The sequence below is a fragment of the Gymnoscopelus microlampas genome, assembly GCF_963454915.1.
Source record: "Gymnoscopelus microlampas genome assembly, chromosome: 16".
Classification (NCBI taxonomy): Eukaryota; Metazoa; Chordata; class Actinopteri; order Myctophiformes; family Myctophidae; genus Gymnoscopelus; species Gymnoscopelus microlampas.
The window spans coordinates 32231774-32246638 of record NC_139953.1 but is presented as its reverse complement, the minus strand read 5'-3'; the positions used below and the strand labels follow the sequence as shown (position 1 = coordinate 32246638).

The window sequence follows — 14865 nt, the reverse complement described above, 5'->3', positions numbered from 1 at the left end:
AATGGATTTGAGCTAGGCTAGGGACTTTTCTTACTTCTCCACACATAAGAAATGAATGAGGTCAAGTGCCTTGCCCAAAGGCATGTTATCAGTACTTTTCAAGGGAGGACAGGACAGAGATTATTCATCCCTTCCAGCCAACATGCATGAAGGGATTAGATCCCTTGACCTGATAGATAGAGGAGGACTGCAGTGTACGCCAACAGCAGTATTATCATTATTACCTCATATTGTATGATGACTCCATTGGGCTCAGCTGGTTCCTTCCAGTACAAGAGGATTCTGTCCTCGAATGGAGTGGCACGCACTGACTGACTGGGAACTGGGCCCGGAACTGATAAAACACACACACAAGCATACAATTTAAAAATAAAAGGAATAACAAACGGGAGGATGTCACACTGACTGATTAGGAAGCGATAACAGACATACAATAGCGCTTGAAATGGCTGTTTGGTTACACAGTGTGTTTGTGTGTGCGTGCGTGTGCGTCATACCATCCTCGTCGGTTTGTATGACTGTCTCGTCGCTCTCCTTGCGTCCTTCTGGATTGGTCAGTATCATCTTCAGACTGACGTTGGTGTAAGGCGGCAAGTTGCCCACGAGGTGGCGAGGAGCTGAGTTCAAATAGTACATCACATTAATTACACCTAAACTACTGGTGGGAGCTTTTTAACAACTTGCAAAGTCATTTAGATTCTGTAAAAGTAAAACATTACCTTTAGGGTCCATGTCCAAGCAGTCAGCCTTGCTGTGGTTGTTGGCGGTCATGTAGTGGTAACAGATGGTGACGTTGAACGTGTGGCACCGTGTTATGTTGTAGCCCAGCGACTCCCAGTCCACGGCAATCAGACGAGATCTGGTCTCGGCTATCTTCAGACGCTTGGGGGTTCGCATTGGTTCTAGAGAGAGATGGAGGAAACGGAGAGAAAGAGGGAGCATAAATCTACCTTGCAAACATAGAGATTTCTGACTTTAGGCCACCTGGCCGAGGGTATGAGCTAGGTGTACTCAATCTCCAGAACATTCTAATGAGTCCTCCTGGTCGAACTGATTCCATAATAAATATTCATGAGTGGGGCAGGCCTACAGGGGTGTTGTGTGTGCTGCCGCGCTCACTCCGTCTGTCAAATTGGGCGTCAGAATAAATAATTAACATCGCGAATAGGCCTACAGCAGACGCGGGGAAATTACAAAATACGTCTTTTGATGAGTTGACTTTGCGGATGGGGACATTTCCACAGTGGAACGGAAATACAAAAATGTCCAAGGCTCAAAAGACCTGGTCCGCCTCAGTATGCATGTGTGTGGTGTTTAGTCAGAACTCTCCCGAAATGGAAAAATAAAATAATAATAATAATCTGTCTCTGCAATTCAAATATTAAAGTGTAATAACTTGAAGAAGTTTACAGGCTATGTGTGCGTTTGGTGTTGTATCCTCTAGTATGTTTTTTTCAGAGACGCGGTTGCCAATTTCATCTGCTCAACTGCTTCTCTTCGCTGCCGTGGGCAATGATTACCTTAACTGGCTCATTTAACTCGATCAATGAATGCACACACATAAACACACACCGAGCCAGGAAGCAGCTTCCTCAATGGAGCAAGACTGCAAACACCAAACAAAATCCTTCATCCTCTTCTCTCATCATTTATTTATATCAAGAGTCACTAAAGTGATGGAGCTACATGGCAGTACTTTATGTCAGATGATCTCGTGTGTGTTCCTTTGATAAATGAACAGGAGCCAATGCTATTCTATCTGAAGGAGCTACCATTCTATCTCAAGCAGTGGTTCTCAAACTGTAGGTCGGGACCCCCAGGGGGGTCCCCAACTGATTTTTGGGGGGTCCCTAGATGACAGTAAAGTGACAATTTAAGGACTGTTAAGACCCTTTTAATAACCTAGAGAAAAGAAGGGAAAAAATGACTGCATCAATTGTAATCAACTTATTATACAATTTTTTTCAAATAATATAAGAAAGAGGCAAAAAATCTTAAAATAGATGATCTACAAGCTCCGCTATTTAGCTGTGGAACCGAGTCAAACTAAATGTAGTCTCGCGTAGCCAGACCCCACAGAAAATGAAAAACAGCGACCTCTGCTGTTTCTGATTTTGTCTGTGGGGTCTGGCAGGAGGCAAATGGAAGACCAGTGCGCAGGGAAACCGGGGTTTGTGTCTGCCTTCAGCGCATCGCTTCCGGTTGGTGCGACTACGTTTTCATTCCCACTAACAATATTTCTACACGGAACACTAACACCACTTCTCCCAGAGAACATGGATGGTTTTGGTTATAAGCCCACTTGTTTCTATGATGAAAGAGTAATTTAAAATGTGAATATCTTTCCGTGGTTTTGTCCGCTCCGAGGACGCTATTGCTAAATTAGTTTCGGCTAGTTTCGAGGGGGGAAGGGTGGATGGACACGTGAATCCCGCCCACTACATTTGATTGGGTAAAGCGCGGCCTGCTTCCTGATCTGAAGGCACGCCCACTTGTAGCCAATGCGCACACGTTATGACGAACCTCTCCGACAGATTCCACCGCAGGGCAGAATCTGTTCTTGAGAGATTAAACTAAATGTAATGCCTCATCTCCTACAATTCCAAGTGCTTGTTAGGGTGGGGGGTCCCCAGTTCACATATGATTACTTTGGGGGGTCCCCAATTCAAATATGATTATTTTGGGGGATCGCGGCCTGAAAAGGTTGAGAACCACTGATCTAAATGAGTTCCATTATATTTAAAAGTTAACATTATCTAAAGGAATATATATATATACAGTATATATAACCACTCTATCTGTAGGCGTTAGCATGTTATCTATAGGAGTTATCACATTATATCTAAAAGTTACCACTCTATCTGAAGGTGTTACCATTCTGTCTAAAGATGTTACCATTAAAATATAATGGTACTGTCTATAGATGTAGAGGTTCCGTTTTTCTACCCTAGAGGAGTTACTATTCTCAATAACCTTGAAGCTAGACTTATTCTTCAACGGCATTATTCTTCTCCTGTCAATTATTTTCCCCAATTTCATCATCTGTTCAAATGGTTTTCTGTGTCACCACCAATCGATGGTTTGGTCTTGGCGACAGCCACGGTGTCACCTCTGCTGATATTTCTCTCTGTCCTGCCTTCTGCCGTCCTCTGCTCCACTGCCTATACTTCCCCCTCTGTGTCCTCAGAATGTTGTAATAAAAAACACATCAGCTTAAACAGATACCATGCTATTTCTCCCTCTCTCTCTCTCTCTTTCTCTCTCTCAAAGGAGAAAACACAAGGACACAAACTTGTCACTTCTTCTGACAACCCATTATCTGCCTGTCACTCACACACACACACACACACACACACACACACACACACACACACACACACACACACACACACACACACACACACACACACACACACACACACACACACACACACACACACAGAGATAGAGTGAGGGGGGGGAGAGAGAGAGACATCCACAAAAACTCACCACGCACAATCATATGCACACAGACACTAGGTTGTGACAGAATCAAGATTAAATCTGGGTGGGTCGTATATGTGATTGTGTGTGAGAGAGTGAAGGAGATAGACAGAGAGAGACAGAGAGAGAGAGAGAGAGAGAGAGAGAGAGAGAGAGAGAGAGAGAGAGAGAGAGAGAGAGAGAGAGAAAGAGAGAGAGAGCGAGAGAGGGGGCAGTGTCTCCAATAAAACTTCTCATAATGAGAACGGTGTCAAGGGCAAACCCATCACACACACACAAACACGCACACGCACACGCACACGCACACACACACACACACACACACACACACACACACAGCAGTAAGCTGAAATACAAACATGTCGTGGCTTGCTTAGTCATTTAGATGTAAATAGAAAGCTGATATTATAGAGACGCAAACAAATAATAGAGAGGAGCAAGAGAGAGCGAGAGAGAGAGAAGGAAAGGAATTGAGGAGGGGAAGAGACAAGAGCAGGTAATTGTCTGCTGAGCAAATATTATTGCTCCTGTGTGTGTGTGTGTGTGTGTGTGTGTGTGTGTGTGTGTGTGTGTGTGTGTGTGTGTGTGTGTGTGTGTGTGTGTGTGTGTGTGTGTTAATAGTTAATAGAGGGGTCAAAACATTTCATTTCTGCATCACCCTGTTACTGGGTGGTTGACATTTAAATAGAGAGAGAGATACAGTAGGTTCTCCCAGTCTTGCCCTGTCTCTCTCTCACTGGCTGGCTGTCTGTCTGTCTGCCTGCCTGTCTCTCTCTCCCTCTGTTCAAATCAATACTTGTGATCCTCACCATAAACCTAGCTATTAGGCACAAACCACACACACACACACACACACACACACACACACACACACATCGTTACACAGTGTAATAAATAGTATTGATTTCAGGGTCTCTTGATGCTAACACTGAGACGGTTTTCAACCTGGAATTAAAACTAAAATATACGAGTATCTGGCACACGCATGCGCACACACACACACACACACACACACACACACACACACACACACACACACACACACACACACACACACACACACACACACACACACACACACACACACACACACACACACACACACACACAGGTCACGTATTTCTAACCTGCATTTCAAAGCCCCATTCCCCTCCTGACCCATAATGCATTTCTGCTTATCTCTGTCTATTTACTGCTGAGAATGAAATGGGGGGTGGAGGGGGGAGGTGGGGAGGTAGAGACGGAGAGAAAGACACAGAGATGATGAAAGAGACAGAGAGAAACAAATACTAGAATGAGTGGAAGCTAGCCCAGAGCAGGAAGAGAAGGATGGAGGATAGAGAGAGGCAGAGAGAGAGAGAGAGAGAGAGAGAGAGAGAGAGAGAGAGAGAGAGAGAGAGAGAGAGAGAGAGAGAGATAGTGAGAGAGAGAGAGAGAGAGAGAGAGAGAGAGAGAGAGAGAGAGAGAGAGAGAGAGAGAGAGAGAGAGAGAGAGAGAGAGAGAGAGAGAGAGAGAATGGAGGGAGAGAGAGAGAGGAAAGGTGAAGGGTAGATAGGCAAAGAGAGAGTGAGAGAGAAACAGAAAGGAAGGAGACGGAGAGAGAGACAGGGAAGGTAAAGAGAGAAAGGGGAAAGAGAGGGAAAGAGAGAAGGGGGTATGGGAGAAAGAGACATGGGGGAGAAAGTGAGAGAGAGAGAGAGAGAGACAGAGAGGTAGAGAGAGATAACTAGGTTGGAAGGTGGCCAAAGGCATGAGGGCCATGTTCCAAACAGTTTAAAAAAAACACACGTACAGAGGGCCGCCTTGTTCCCCTGTCGGCCTCCCTTCAGACAAACACACAAGCGGCCAAATTCATGTTGGAACTAAAATAGGCTTTGTCTCTTGCAGATGGGGGGCTTTGAGAAGCCCCACAATGCCAATGAGCGCACCAAAACAATAACAGGCGAGGACGAAAAAACTAATGCGCCCTCGTATCGACACAATCCAGAGGCCGCGATGAAAGCGCCACGGGACAAAAGCTACGGAAATGAAAAGTCTATTCATTCGCTAGACGAGCTACAGTACATGCCGTGAAGTCAGCGAACGGTGGAATGCACCAACAAACACTGGAAGACGACGGCAAGAAACATAGAAGAGACATCGGAGGAAAAAAAGAGGATTAAGATGGAAGGGGAAAGGGGGTGAAATGAAAAAGGGTGTGAGGAAAAGAGAGGGTATACAAAGATTTGTGGCCATAATCCAAGTTAATCCGACCAATTAGTTTCTAGTAGGCCTAATCCTTCCACTGTCAGGAGTTTGACAAATGGTACTCTTGGCTGTCTGCCTCTCCGTCTCTGTTACCGCTTCCCTGAAAATACGCAGTGTTCATTTAAAGGTGCGGAGTAAGTTAGATATATTTTGTACTAAAATAAATGTTGATAGCTCTATATTCCCATAGCAATCATTTCTATAGAGTATGCGTTCAGTTACAGGGGTCTCCCAGTCTCCCGTTTTTAGGTGGGGATACCAATTTTATCTAAATATAAAAGAGACCCCCGTTACTGAACAAAAGCTCTACAGCAACAATTTAGTTACATGTGTAGTACACTCTCTGATTTTACTGTGTCTCTTTCTCTCAGTCTATGTCATTATATTTCTCTCTGTCAGAGAAATCTCACGGTTTGTGTGCTCTCAAATGCTGGAGAGTCCATATCGGTTAATGATCCATTTAATCCATTAGGACCGGGAAAGCATAGTATTTTTTATAGATTTATTTGGCTATTTTTTGAAAAGTCTTAATTTTTTTGTTGCAAATCTTTGAATATATATATTTTTTTAAAGTGAATATTTGTAACTACTTCGGGGGGGAGGGGGGGGGGGGGCTTGAACATAATATTTTCAGATGGGGGACCACGGCCAAATACATATCATTTTGGGGGTCCTTGACATTAAAATGTTTGAGAACCACTGATATACGTTTTTTCAGAAAACTGTTAGGATTAGGGGTGTGCCGATATATCGTCCCGCGATATATCGCGATACGTTTTCGCGACGATATGTATCGTTTTGGAAAAAAAAAATATCGTTTTGAAAAAATATATATATATTTTTTTTTTTATTTTTTTTTTACACCAATCAAAATAATCAGGCATGCAAACAGCCCCGAGGTGAAAAGGGTGACAACATGTTGTTTTTTTTCGGGTCAGGTGTCACACTATTGCCCTATTTTGATTCAAAACGGCTGAAAAGCTACAAGTTTGCATGTCTGAATAATGCAAAAACAGAATTATTTGTTTGCATTTCCTTTTTTTCTCCCCCATTTATTTTCATAATAAAAAGAAGTGCGTATCGTATCGTATCGAAATCGTATCGAAGTTGTGAGCCAAATATCGTATCGTATCGTTTCGTGAAATTAGTGTATCGGCACACCCCTAGTTAGGATTTAGAAGACCTTTGTAGATGCGTTCCCAGATTGAATGGGTTAACACACACCCATACTGTAAATGCAGGCAAGTGCACACGCGCACGCACACGCACACGCACACACACACACACACACACACACACACACACAGGGCCACATGCATGGTGTGTAACTGTGGAAAATCCCTGAAGAGCAGCTGTCAGCTCCCGTCAATTCATACACGCTTTCCATGGGATCCATGGGATTTATCATTCAGCACTAAATGTATTCAATTCTTACTATTGAGATAGTATTCTATATCAGTGGGTCTCAGGGGAGTGAGGAGTCCAGGGGGTCCGCCGCAAAATGTGTTAATATAGCATCAAAGTCTGTTTAACCACGTTAACCCAATATACATTGGCTATTTGACAATAACTGATCTGCAAGCTCACAATGCGTCACTTTGTGAGCTTGTATATCTATTTAAAAAAAATATTGATAAATGTTAGATTATTATTGCAACATTTTAACGAATATTGTATGGGGGTCCCTGCCCTGGCACACAATGTTTTCAAATGGGGGTCCGTGGACAAATACATATTAATTTAGGGGTCCTTGACATGAAAATGTGTGCAGTGTGCCATAAGACCAGTCTAGATGTGCCTTGGACATGGATTTGAATAGGAAATAGGAAATGTCCACTCTCTTCATTCTAGATCTGGATTAGGAAATGCCATTACTAAGACCTGACCCTTAAAGTACGATGCTGCTGACTGTGTGTGTGTGTGTGTGTGTGTGTGTGTGTGTGTGTGTGTGTGTGTGTGTGTGTGTGTGTGTGTGTGTGTGTGTGTGTGTGTGTGTGTGTGTGTGTGTGTGATGTGCGTGGGTGCGTGCGTGCGTGCGTGTGTGTGTGTGTGTTTTCATCTGTACGTTTCCACACAAAAACATGTGTGTGATACAATGTCAACCTCTGTGTGTAAGCTTCACACAATGTGTGTGTGTGTGTGTGTGTGTGTGTGTGTGTGTGTGTGTGTGTGTGTGTGTGTGTGTGTGTGTGTGTGTGTGTGTGTGTGTGTGTGTGTGTGTGTGTGTGTGTGTGTGTGCGCATGTGCCATTCCATTCTTCCACAAATCCATGTGATGCTGAGTTAGTGCAACACAGTAATGTGACTCTTGTGGCCTGTGCAAGTCAGGGCCTGTGTGTGTGTGTGTGAGTGTGAGTGTGAGTGTGAGTGTGTGTGTGTGAGTGTGAGTGTGAGTGTGAGTGTGAGTGTGAGTGTGAGTGTGAGTGTGTGTGTGTGTGTGTGTGTGTGTGTGTGTGTGTGTGCGTAACCTGCCATGACCAAGAGTTTTTCAGCAGAAAATTCAGGATTTGGATTAAAAGCTACTCCATCACCCCTCTCTCTCTCTCCCTCTCACACACACACTCTCTCTCTCTCTCTCTCCACTTCAAGTTGATTATTTTTCACCCTTCAGACAAGAGCAATAAATCACTAGAAAAATGGAGAAAGAGAGAGAGAGGAGTGGAGTGGAGTGAGACAGGAAGAGAGAGTAGTGATGGGTTTGGGGTAAGAGAGAGACACTGGTAGAGAGACAACAGAACAGAGAAAAGAAAACGAGGTAAGGGATTAATAGAGGAGATGAAGAATAGGAGAGAAGATGACAAGTGATGAAGAGAAGAGAAGAGAAGAGAAGAGAAGAGAAGAGAAGAGAAGAGAAGAGAAGAGAAGAGAAGAGAAGAGAAGAGAAGAGAAGAGAAGAGAAGAATAATGGAGGAGAAGAGAGGAGATGAGAGATTTCCCCCCTGTTTTTCCTATGGGAGATGAAATCCTTGTCTGATATCATATCAATTACCCAGTGGAGTGCGTGTGTGCGTGTCTCTGTTTGTGTGTGTGTGTGTGTGTGTGTGTGTGTGTGTGTGTGTGTGTGTGTGTGTGTGTGTGTGTGTGTGTGTGTGTGTCTGTCTCTGTGTCTCTGTGTCTCTGTGTATGAGCATGCAAGCGCACGTGTGTCTATGCATCCGTGCAAGTGATACTTGCTCTATTTTTTATGAACTGTATTGTTTTTTTATGAACCTGTGTGTGTGTGTGTGTGTGTGTGTGTGTGTGTGTGTGTGTGTGTGTGTGTGTGTGTGCGTGTGTGTGCGTGCTCACTAAACGTGTCAGTGTCCATCATACTGTGCAGGAGCGCTGAACTAAAATTCTGTAAACTACAGGTGGCATGATCAGACAAACCTAACCAAACAGAGAAAGGAAATCATTACCATTTAAATAACATTTCTGCCCCTACGTCTCTCTCGACACACACACACACACACACACACACACACGCTTCCTTAGCAAACCTTGAGGGACATTGCATTGAATTACATTCTTTCCATTATCTCCTAACCCTAACCCCAAACCGAGCCCCAAACACCACCCTAGGAAATCCACAAAAATCCAGTTGGGAACACCAATTTTGTCCCCAATTTGACAACATTTACGGACAATACTGTCCCCAGATATGGGCTAGTTCAGGAACAGATACACTCACGAAATAGCTCCATCACACAGGACACACACACAGCAAACTATGACTCATAAATTCATACAGTCAGCTGAATAATGGAGGTACACATTATCATAGGGCTGGCTGGGACCCAGACTCGCCAAACAATGACCAGTTCATTGACTTGAGGCATATCCCATATTCTAACTATATAGATTTTATGAGAGTATATGATATGTATACAATACTTTTCATTATACATTAAGGTCTTGTGGATCACACCAAGAATAGTGACCACCATCTGGAAGCTAATAGGGATTTGAATAGAAAACAAAGTACACACTTTACTTAAAGGTTGTGTCTATAATGCATTATAATCACATTACTAATGCATTATAATGCACTTGTTACAATTGTTACTCGTTTATAATTATGCATAACTTATGACAAGTACTACAAATGCTGGTCATAATGCATATAACCTCAGTGGAACAGCACATTACTTATAAAGCTTCTTTAATACGTTGTTAGAACGAGTATGATGAAGCCTTATAAGTGCATTATAATACAGTACATTATAGACCCGAGGTGTTACCAAAATAAACACCAGAAGGGTCTACATGATGCCCTATTCATTTCAGCCCAATAACACATCCCTAATCTGGACCATGAACAGTTAAACAATCTTCACTTCAAACGCGTGCCTGTGTGAATCGTGAGGAGAGAAGAAGATTAATTTCCTCTTCCTGTCGAGCAGGAAACGGTTCCGTACGTGAGTGGGTTGAACAAGGTTTTGATTTCCTTTGAATAAACACACATGCACACAAAGCGACACAACAAATCGGCGTGCACAGATACAGCCAAACATGATCACAAACGTCCCCCCCACACATCACAGAAACACGGATAGAGAGAGAGAGAGAGAGAGAGAGAGAGAGAGAGAGAGAGAGAGAGATGCAACACACAAACATCAGACATCAGTCAGTCCCTATAGTTATGAGTTTTTATTCTCATCTCTCATCCCTCTCATTTTTATTCATCCATTCCATCAGTCTCCTCTCACTCGTCCTCTATTACTCACGTCCATTTTTTTTTTACAATCTTCTCCTGCTCTCCAACTTTTTTCCCTTCCAGCCTTATTGTTTTTCACCATTTCTCTTTATCATTCTATTTTTCCTCATGGCTCGTACAGTAGCTCCTCCATTTGTCCTCCCCCCTCCCTCTCTCTATTTATACTTTATTCTGCTGTTTCTTTCTACAAATGTCAAACACTATTTCTGCCCTCCGTCTATTGATCCACTGACAGACACAGACGGAGAAAGAGAGAGAGAGAGACAAAGAGAGAAAGAGAGAGAGAAAGAGAGAGAGAGAGAGAGAGAGAGAGAGAGAGAGAGAGAGAGAGAGAGTTTTAAATGGACAGAAAATGACACTGGGGAATGAGATGAGAGCGAGAGACAGATAACTGAGCGACAGAGAGAGAGATAGACAGTGGGAGATAGAGGACGTGGAAACAAAACCATGTTACCACTGTGCCTCCAGTAGTTTAATCATTCCTTCTTTCACTTTGCCGAGCATCCGCTAGCTCCAAAACTCCTCTTCTACTGCTCTGCCTCCTATCCTCTATCTAATCTTTTAGCCTAATACCATCCATTTCCATAGCTTTCCTCTCTCTCTCTCTCTCTCCTCGTAATACCTACATTACTCTGAGAACCCGCTCCTCGCCTAGATAGAGGGACAGACGGATGGATACATAAACGTAAAGATAGAGGAACAGATAGTCAGACAGGTAGACATGTAGCTAAAAAGATGGACAGATAAGACAGAAAGAGAGAGATGGACAGAAAAAGGCAAGTATACCCGGGAAAATCTAACTACGCTGATGCCTTACTTGGTTGCGCGCTGCGTCGCACGCCAAAAATAGCACGTCTACAAGCTCACAGCAAGCTTGCAGAAGGGCTGCTGTCTGTCGGTACGCGACAATGGCAACCAAGTATAAATCACCCGTGAGACTCAGTGGTTCCCAAACTTTTGCAGCTGAGAGCCAAAAGATAAATGTGGTGTCTCCCTGGGACCCAAACGTTCAAAAATACATTATGAATGAACCACTTAAGCCCTCTTTAATAGTGAAAATAGCCGAGCTTGTACATTCGTCTATTTTCACTATTTCTTACGTTTTAAGGTAGTTGTTTACATTTTTTTTTTTTAAGTAAACATTTTGTAAAAAGATTTTAGAAAATCTTTTGAAATAACAATTGTAAAAAAAATTAGGAAAAATATACTTTCGACTGCAAAAAATAGGTCGATCCATGGTTTGTAGACAGATTATACACAGGCAAACAGATGGACAAGACACAACGGTGTGTACCTGCACATTTGGTGCGAGTGATGAGCGGCGGGCCCGGCATCCCGGTTCCTCCCTCCCCGGGCCGGGTGAGCAGCACTCTGATCTCGTACTCGGTGTCGGGGTCCAGGTGCCACAGCTTGTAGTTGGGAGAGTTTACGGCGTGGGTCTCTGTCCAGCTGCCTGACGTCATACGATACTCCACCTGGGAAGGGGCCGCACGTTTCAAAACGTTAAACCAGTCATTCTCAACCTTTTCAGTATCAGGGCCCACAGCCGAAAGGCTGCCCAGTGTTAAGTTGTCAGATGGATGGGGCCACGTGCATTTTCAGACCGTGTTTATTTTCACGATCAATCGATTGATTGTGTTCTGGCTTGGATCAAAGGTCCTATTTATCGGTATCACATTGAAAACAAAATTGTCAAGGTTTAAAAAAGTTTTTAAGGTTTGTACCACAAAATACTTGCAGATCTACAAGCTCCCAATGTGTTGAGATGAGACACGTTGTGAGCTTGTAGATCTGCCATTTTCTCAGCGTATTACTAAGCACAAAATAGGGTTTGAGTGGTGGACGTGAAGGGTTTCCATCTCGCTGCCAGGAAGGCAAATGATGTTCAACCGAAACACCAGAAATTGACAAATCGTCACGTTGAATAATTAATCACATGTTAGCACTGGACAATGTACCTCTTTCAGTATAATCGGTCCATCACCAAATATGGAGTTGGCGTTGAGCTGAATCAGCAGATAGGTGGGGCCAACACCTAGCAGCTGAGGGGGGGCTATGGGGCGAGGAGGTTCTGAGGAGAGAGAGAGAGAGAGAGAGAATTATTAAACATACTTATTAGATAGAATGTTATAATATTCAATGGTGCGGTAGAGTAGACTAGTGCAAAGAGAAGGATAGAGATGGGGAACAATGTTATATTGATCCTAGCCAAATAAGGACATTACCATTATATTGTTGCTGACAGGCAGAAACCTTGAAATTCCATATTTCAATTTTTTACGTTTTCTCGTAAATGAATGAATGCCTTACCTCGTAAGTAGCGAAAATAGTGAGCTTGCTATTATTGTGAGAATGCTAACCGAATCAATCAAAAAGTGCATATACTGTAAGGTTTCCACCCGACAATGACGATATGGTGGCGTCTACTGTCGATCGAGCATGAAACCAGGAAGCCAAGAATGTACCACTTTAGTTATGGTTTGAAATTCGGACCGTCCATACCCAAAATTAATTTGAACAGCAACTTGCGCCACATTGTGAGCTTGTCGATCTGCTATTTTCTGCGTACGTTTTCCCCAGAATACGGATGTTGGGGTTTAAGTGGTTAAGTGCATTAGGTTCCTCTGTGACCTTGTGTCTTAGCCAAGTTAACCCAGTTCACAAACATAGCCATTTTATAAAGATGTTTTATGAAGACGACTGATTCAACTGATTTCACTTTTTGAGATTATGTGTTGTTGCTGGGTTACATTTAAAATGCTGCAGAGCTGCCTGTAATCCCATCAGTGGGAATAATGATACAGCGTGGTGTGTGTGTGTGTGTGTGTGTGTGTGTGTGTGTGTGCGCGCGTGTGTGAGTGATGGATGGATGCGTGAGGGTTCAGGGCCAGTGAATCAGATCAGTGCTAGCTGTCAAATACACATGATTGACGAGCCGACAGCCAAACGCAATAACACGTACACACGCACGCACACACACACACACACACACTGCATAGTGCATGATAGATTTTTCTTCCTTAGACACACAAAGTACACATATCGTTTGCGCATCTCACACACACACGCACCGTCACTAACGTTCATACATCCATCACACCGACAGTCGCTGCAAACATATACAAACATCTACTTACACACAGACCCTCACTCCTACACAGGGACCTTATACATGTTTTTGCCAATCAAATCCTGTGATTTTTGCATTACATGAGTCTTCAACTAGGGGTCCGGGACCCATAGGGGTCCGGTCCTCAGAGTTACTACAGGGGGTCCGCCAAATCTTTGTGTGGTGGGGAACATTAGCAAAAAAAAATAGCCGATCGACAAGCTCACAACGCCTCGCAGCGTGAGGCGTTGTGAGCTTGTCGATCGGCTATTTTCGTAGGTTTGGGGTAGAGAAAAGAAGAGCAGACAAAGTACAGAGCCAATGGTCAAGTTGACTAAATATGGAGGGTTTAAAAGGTTGACTGTCTGAAAATACACATTAGCATGAATCCAACTATCTATGAAAAATAAATGTGTTTAATCTGCAACTCAATTTTACACAATTATGTAGTAGGGGGTCCCTGCTTCATATCTCTCTCAGCTAAGGGGTCTTTGGCCTGAAAAACGTTGAAGACATGCATTTACATACAAGTCACACAGTAAAATATTCAGTGTGTTGTTTACGCCATTTATACACTCTCAGAGTTAAATTACACCGTTATGATGAAGTAGGGCATTCATTTACAAAGAAGACATAAAAAGTTGAAATATTGAGAATATTGGTTTCTGCCCAAAGGCGACGATATCCAGGTTGACTAATCCTATTTTAACACGGTTAAGGTCCTTACATACCAGGTGTGGTTTTCATGGCATGGTTCTGCAAAACGCTAGCCGTCTATCAGATGGTCTGTGTGTGTGTGTGTGTGTGTGTGTGTGTGTGTGTGTGTGTGTGTGTGTGTGTGTGTGTGTGTGTGTGTGTGTGTGTGTGTGTGTGTGTGTGTGTGTGTGTGTGTGTGTGTGTGTGTGTGCTTGCATGCATGCATGCGGAGCTAATCTCACAAACCGCTGGACTGATCAGCGTCAAACGTTGTATGCACGCTGCCACTGCCAGTAGGCCACAGACGCACGTGCACTAATTGTTTTTCCAAATACGTTTTATACATTTTGAAATATTTAACTTTAAATTTATAATGGAAGTCAATGGGGCTCTGATCGTAGCAGAGAGTCACGATGTTACGCATGTAGATAGGCGATTTTCACTATTTTGTTTAATGTTTGACATTTTTGGGAATTGATAAACAAGGCTCAAGTGATTAAAAGGAGGAAAATACAACACAAAATATCCCAAATCCCAGAAGATATCTAGTCTCATATCACAATATCAATATATAACATCGATATATTTGCCCAGCCTGAGTTCAACATTTAATGGCTGTAATGTATTGTTAGAGC

At 43.2% G+C, this 14865-nt stretch overlaps 1 protein-coding gene across 2 annotated transcripts in view; it reads right to left on the bottom strand.

Moving 5' to 3' along the window:
* ptprk (protein tyrosine phosphatase receptor type K) overlaps nt 1-14865 on the bottom strand; it is a 135705-nt gene that overhangs the window by 41473 nt on the left and 79367 nt on the right. For both annotated transcript variants that reach the window (XM_084082702.1, XM_084082701.1), the window contains exons 8-12: nt 12384-12496; nt 11720-11900; nt 720-902; nt 498-617; nt 225-334 (exon numbers count right to left, since the gene is read on the bottom strand). In XM_084082702.1, coding sequence (XP_083938828.1) covers nt 225-334; nt 498-617; nt 720-902; nt 11720-11900; nt 12384-12496 — 707 coding nt within the window. The remainder of the gene's footprint in view (nt 1-224; nt 335-497; nt 618-719; nt 903-11719; nt 11901-12383; nt 12497-14865) is intronic.